Consider the following 7470-nt stretch of genomic DNA (forward strand, 5'->3'; position numbering starts at 1 on the left):
TGGCGGTGGTAGGCCGACGCTGTAATGTCGGGCTAACTTATGGACCATGTTATAGAATCCCTGCTGACCGGCGATGTTAAGTATATAGTTCAATTCTTGAACTAATGCCTCCTGAGTTGAAGAATGGGTGTGGGCCCTCTTAACCAGTGCTTTAAAGGCCGCCATTTTATATCTGAATGGGTCACAGGAGTTCGCTGGGATATACATTGGGAAGTGACAAGCTTTGCGGTATACAGAAGTTTCCAAGGTGTCTCCTCCAAACGTAATGCTCAAATCAAGAAAATGTACATCCTTATCACTATGTTGTTCCAGCTCTATGGTAAGGCCATACGGATTGTCGTTCATCTGATTAATAAAGTGGGTGATGTCTGGGTTGTTTTTCCACAAAATAATGATGTCGTCTATGTATCGCTTGTATACTAAGATGATGTGGGAGAAACTAGGAATTGTTTTATCTTCCAGCTGTCTTATTACCAGTTCACAAAGGTCGCCTGAGACCGCACTTCCCATAGGCACTCCTCTGCCCTGCGCATATGTGGTTCCACCAAATTGAAAAATAGAGCTGTAGCAGATCAAATGTGCTAGTTCAAGTACTTGCTGGTGTAACTCCTGGTTATAAACGTTACGGATTTTCTATTCCGTAATGTTGTTCGGAAGGATAATTTTTCGAATATCGCTATTTACTGGTCTTCGTTCATAGTTATTCTAAAGACGAATCGCTGCTTGAGAAAGGTCCTAGGGAAGGAACCGAAAATGTTCGCAGTATATTTTACGATTATTTAATACCGGTTATTGGTTTTAGTAAGTGATATTTTTATATTAATGCAGTATTTGAAGATTCTTTATTTATTAGAAATGCTTAACCAATTTTATGATGATAAAATTCTTTAAACTAAAACAGATATGTTTTGAAGAGATGACACTGTAGAATTCAGAGCACCAGTAATTTTTCCTAGTGAACATTGTTGTAAGAAACTTAGTAACAAAAGAGCATAAAAACAGGGGAAGAGATTGATACATCCTAAACTATTTAAGGGAAAGGTTTTGGACACTTTAGTAAAATTGAGCAAATAGTTCATCCATAATCAATGTTGTTTGTAGATGACATTTGTAATAAAAATTTTATTACTTTTTTGAAATTTAATATTCTGATTTTAAAATTTTTTGCAGATCAACATTTTTTTTCCCTCAAACTAGTATTTGCTTACAGATCACATTATGTAAAATGCTGTAAAAGATTTTTATTTTACAATCTTCTAATTTTATAGCTGGTGTAAATAATCTATTGACCATATATTTAAGTGCCTTTTTATCTCACCAAGATAGATTTGGAAATAATTTAAATATATCAATTTCAATTTATGACTATGCAAGTGTATGGAAAATGTAGCTATCAATTGTAGTTTGTAAAAAATAAATATTTTTGATTATATTGAGCAATTACATAAAAAATAAATACAGAGTATTCCAAAATAAATGCTAGCCTACTATTTCAAATTATTATAATTATGTTAATTATAATATGAAAAGCGTACAACATACACCAATTGCTAGAGTAACTGTCCAAGTTTCATCTATGTGAATTCAAATTTTTTGTTGTCTACTCCTGCTAGGAAATACCATTAAAGAAAATGGCAACTCCATAACAGAGAAGGCATTCTGTGTTTTGTGAAAGAAAAAAAACCTATTCTAGAAAGCCTGAATCAATCATCATTGTGATACAAGTAATCTGCAGGAAACGTAGAATTGTGGCTGAAGTGATAATAGATATGCTATAATGAGCATAGGAAGAATTTGAGTATCAGTTAGATGGGTACTGTATAATACGAGGTGCACACATTGAGAAATTGTAATGGGCAAATATGAAGCTTTGACAGTTTTCCAATGTTTTAATATACATCACAACATTCTCAAATAATAAATCAACATAATTACAATAATTTAAAATGGTAAAATTTTTTTGGGACACACTATTTTTATTTGTGACCTGTACAGTTATATTATTAAATATAAAATACAGACAGATTTAATATAATATAATTAATTTAATAATATATCTATTGCAGAATTGTGCAAAATGTGGCAACAAAAACATGACTACCACCATTTAATAGCTATGAGTATCTAATCTGTATATGCTTAGTCTCTACATAGTCATTGGGTAACAATCAAGTTTAAAGGTAAACTCCTCTTCCTTATTCTATACGAAGCTAGAAATAATCAATTTGGTAAGTGTTATGAAGCAACACAAACACTGAAGACGTATTCACAGAATAAAAGCAGATCATCTTTTTCTTGCATCACAGAAACCAAAAGGATGCTCAAGAAGCTGAAGTTTGATTATTCTGCAATCGCTTTAGAGCACAAATCTGATATCATCATACTTTTTTTTATTTCCAAAATTAAATATTTTATTTTTCGAACTCTAATCTGATGGTTTCACAAATTTCGGATTTTCGAAATTATCGAACAATATTTCCAACGGAATAACTGATTTTTTGTTTTCGAATGTTATTTAAAAATCCTTTTGTGCATCATAGCGTGCGGAAGGAAAACAGTTTTAAATAAGCATGTTTTAGGAAGAATAAGGCCGTAAAAGAGCCCAAAACACGCATAAAGTATAAGATATATCAAAAAGACATCTGAGTAACAAAGACCTCAACATCGTGGATTGAGTTGTTTAAAAGCTGTTACCCAAGTTTCTGGTAATTCGAGAATTGGGGAGTTGCACAGTTCAGTGACAGAAATATAGACTCTCTCCCAAACAAATAGCTCTTTATGTTTGTTGCAGCATTTCAGTAATTTTGTTTTGCTCCAGAGCAGCTGGTAATTGTGATCAAGCACTTTCTTTGCTAATTCTATAACTGGCCTGGTGTTTTTGATGTCTTCTTGATGTTCAAGAATATGTGAACATAACCTTCTAGCTGTGGCCCCTACATAACTGGTTTCTTCACCTGACAATGCATGTTTTAGCAGTGTTTAAATCTGAAGACATTGATATCAGTATAAAAGATTATATGGAAAAGTACATTTCTAATTTTTTGGATAACAAGTTCAAAACACATTTTTGTATGTCACAATCTTAATTTTATGTATGTAATATGCTTATAATTTATGATGGTAGCCATCTTAACTTCTGTTTTCAGTACTCAGAACCTCACTACACTAGTGCTGCAGCAGCTAACTTAAAGCAGAAATAACTTAACTGTCTTTTAACAAAGTGGCTTTAAGTGATTTTACCAGAAAACGCAACCAGTTTTGTGTATGAATCTTTTTAACTTTTAAATATGGAGAGCTACACAAAAATCAGTCTCTCAATTTAGCATCCTCTACTGTGGGTAGAACAATTGATATGGAATATTATTTTTCTTTTAGTTAAAATACAAACTATGCAGGAATGAAAAATACAAGAAAAATGAACATTATATATATGGGTCCTTATTTCAAACAGGAGAAAACAACTGATAGATGTGGTAAAACAATTTATATGGGAACAATAGATCAAGGTTTCACTGTATATAGATAATATGTGCTTATAATGTGCACATAAAAAGTAATAATAGTTAAAAGAACTTTATGAGATGATACTGTAAGTTTTACTATTAGCACATTTGTAATGATGCTTACCATAACTTGCTTATGATGTGCTGCTGCTGCTGCTAATATTGTTGCCTATTTGTATCTATATATATAACCCATTCAACGTGTCCGTCCGTCCCGTAACCGTTTGATAACGAACACTAGAAGCGCCCGTATCGTGTGTCATATTTAAAACATTCAAATTAAATTAGCAATTTTAATTATTATTTAAATGAACAATATAAATTATTATTATTCATTTGGCCAATAAATTATTATTTGGTCAATATAACAATATAAATAATTCATTATATTTGTAATAGGAATTTATTATTGTCACGGAATGCCTGTAATGTTCACTAGGGGGCAAATAACGTTTGCTATGTATTGATCTGTTAACATTACTTTTTAACATGAAGATTTGTATATATTTATACTTGACTTTTTAATTATATTAATTCTATTGAACAATTTTGAGTAAAGAATAGCTTCACTTTCTCATGTACAAATACTGTTTGCTGTTTGCATATTGATTTTTTAAGTTTACTTTCTAAGATGAACAGTTGTATACATTTATATATATTAAGTGCATCAAACTTTTAAAAATTAAGCACACACAACTTTCATATATTAAGTGCATTAAACATGCCTCATAGGAATTTGTAATACTGCTAAAACGCCCACTAGGGGGCGTCCCGGGCTACTAGTTAAATATAAAACACCTTTAATATAGTCAATGAGAATAACAGTAATAGATAAAAGTACAAATCAATCATGATCAGAAATATTGTTGATAACATATTTAAACAGTTGCATTCCACATTTGAAATGTAGTATCCCAAATGATGGGCAGGGCCATCAAGGAAAGATATTCTGAACTCTGAGACTAGGGATAAAAATTTTATATATTTCTAAAATAAAATTACTTCAAACTTCTTTTTACATACATGCATATATAAACACATTTATTATTCATTAAAAAAAACATATGTAAAGTTATGCCATCAAGTAGCAAGATCAGTGATATATTTTTTATGCTGCTACCTGCAGTGGTGATACAATCACTACAACCAAATGACTTTCTATTAATAGGTCAATTCATATTAATAATTTTAACAATATTTTACCGTATTTAAAAATGTATCATTTGACAAAGTTGAAAATTATTTTTAATAACTGAATTTATTATTTTTCTTTTCTCTGCATTTATTGCATAAATTCTGCATTGAATCAATACAAGTATTTTACATTTATTAAATCCCTAATACTATTGTTTTAATTATATATATACTATATACACTTATATATCCATACTTATACTATATTATAATAATACACATTTTTAGTTTACGCAAGCATGGCTTAATTTAACACACACACACACACAAATATCTATTAGATATAATACTAAAGTAGAGTTTTTCATCTAGAAAAGTTATCTAATTTAAATATTTTGTTATAATTTTTAATTTTAATCACAATCAGTGAGGTGGTCTATTTACTTAATTCTGTATATCTATGCCAAATTGAATTATCATATATAATGAAATTGCTATATATCTTAAATAAACAGGTTCCTAGATAAGCCTTCACCAATAAAATTTATTTATTTGTCAGATGTTATCAGTTGTTCTAGTAGACATCGTCTGGATACATACAAAATACATATCAGAATATTCTTTAACAACTTTAACCATTCTACATAGACGTATATATATCCTTATAATGGCTGCTAAAACATTCAAAAAGTAATTATGCTGGTGAAGAGATTCGTATAATCCAATTAATTGAGAAGGTTTTCTTTTTGGGCTGCAATTTGAAAAAACTGTAGACCTATAAATTCCCACCATTTCTTGTCTTGTCTGTCTTTCCTTAATCTCGAGAACACAGTCGGATAGACAAAAGACGAGACCAGATATGGAAACCTCGGGCATGAGGCCCCGATTAACTATATACTAACTTCTGATACAAACTGGACGTCATGTTATTTAATTCAAAAATTTCTCCCAAAGGCATTAGACCGGCATGACTCTATTGTTAAAGGAAAAGTATGATATACAGGGGCAAGCCACTACTAATTTGAGGTGGAGAGCATATATTATAAATTAAATAAATTAAAACTTGCAGCCTGGCATTGAGACCACGTCACAATAAATAATTGCTCATATCGGGCATTCGACTTAACATAGCTATTCTAATAAAAAGTTCTACAAGATTAAAAATGTAAACTTGACCTCCAAATTATATTCAATTGAATAAGAAGTCAACACAATTTACTTATTTATAAATGCTTAAGTTATGAAATATGAGTATTTACACACCCAAATTTATTTACTGAATGTAAGCAATTACTCAATAATCTCACTTCTTAGTAAACATTTTTTTAAAAATAATAACGAATAAATCCTGTTGATGCTTCACAGCTGAGTCTGTGAAGAATCTGATACTTGTCCTTGAGATATGTAGGCCTAAATATTTTTTCTTACATACGTACATTTACACAAGTACTTACCTTTATAAAGCTGAGCTATACACGTAGCTGCATTTTGAAATAAAAACCAGAGTTTTTGTGCTAAACAGTCTTTTTCGTTTTCTGTTTGAGATTCTAAATCGGGAGAACCTTCCAGTTCTTCAACACATTGTTGCTCCCAACTTGTTAGGCTTAACCACGGTTCAATTTCGTCTTCATGATCGTGTCCGTCGCTCATATTTTACTTTTTAAAGATACACAGTTAATTAATTAACACAATTTACTTAATTAACTTTATAATCGACGATTTTTACGGAATTCTTCCACCACACCCCTCTTCCTTCATTTTTGCGTAGATACCGACTCCATCTTTCTAAACAAGTCCGTCTGGCCTTATGGGTAAAATATTTTTCTTTCATTAAAACCGAATCGTAATTATTATTTTTTCCACTATCTATAACGTTTTAATGCATTTATAACGGCGATTTATATTATTTAATATTTTCGATGAGGATTTATACGTTTTAAAAATTTACACATTATATTATATATCAATTAATTTTTTTTATTTATCCGTTTAACTGATTAATATTAAATTATTAATAACATCGAAGTTGAAATCAATTTAAAAATATAAATTCTATTTATTATTAAAATTTTTACACTTTTTATTTTTTTTTAAATCAGGGACATCTGACACAATAACTTTTTACCTATTTTACGATATAATAGCAAATGTTATATATTTTCGTGTCGATTATGGAGTAGATTGTATTAATTGAGTGTTTTTGGTTAATATTTATTACATTTTTATCGAATATTATTCGATACCATAATGCATCGCACAGGGCAAATACGCCATCTTGTTTATTTGCACGACTTCGGTCTCTACAACGGAAAAGAACGTTCGACATTTGAGAAAATTTTAGTAAGCCTAAGTATTTAGTTTGTAGTAGAAAGAGTGTTTGGTGATTACCCCTTACTGGGGGAGTCGATATCAGCAGACATTGGGCGAATAGCGAGTAAGCATTTCAAAGTGACCGTGTCTGGTAAGAATACGGTGACAGGTTCGTCGGTCAAGGAACGTACGGTCACCCCTAAAACCAAGAAATCGCGTCATTTAAATAATACGAGTGACTTAAATACGACTGTTATGAATCATTTAAATCAAACCATGAATGACAGAGACAATCAACAATTAGAATTAGAAGAAATGGATACCAGAGAAGGTAATTGCCGATAGCTAAGCCTAATACTAGGCTTAACTTCGTATACTTTACGTTCGATTTTGTTTCGGTTTTTTAATCTTTAATTATTTGATTAACGCCAAAACGTAAGAAGAGCCAAGGATGATGACTACTACGACGACGATGATGACGATTTCTGTGCCAATCATCATCATCATCATCATCATCTTTACG

At 30.8% G+C, this 7470-nt stretch overlaps 1 protein-coding gene across 1 annotated transcript in view; it reads right to left on the reverse strand.

Moving 5' to 3' along the window:
* The window catches only part of LOC111613278 (UPF0472 protein C16orf72 homolog), a 32836-nt gene extending 26389 nt beyond the window's left edge, over positions 1-6447 (reverse strand). Inside the window, exon 1 of the mRNA XM_023354631.1 lies at positions 6092-6447. Coding sequence (XP_023210399.1) covers positions 6092-6287 — 196 coding nt within the window. The 5' untranslated portion in view covers positions 6288-6447. The remainder of the gene's footprint in view (positions 1-6091) is intronic.
* Positions 6448-7470: the final 1023 nt, after the last annotated feature.

Source organism: Centruroides sculpturatus, unplaced genomic scaffold, assembly GCF_000671375.1.
Source record: "Centruroides sculpturatus isolate CEXI.00-Female unplaced genomic scaffold, Cexi_2.0 scaffold134, whole genome shotgun sequence".
Classification (NCBI taxonomy): Eukaryota; Metazoa; Arthropoda; class Arachnida; order Scorpiones; family Buthidae; genus Centruroides; species Centruroides sculpturatus.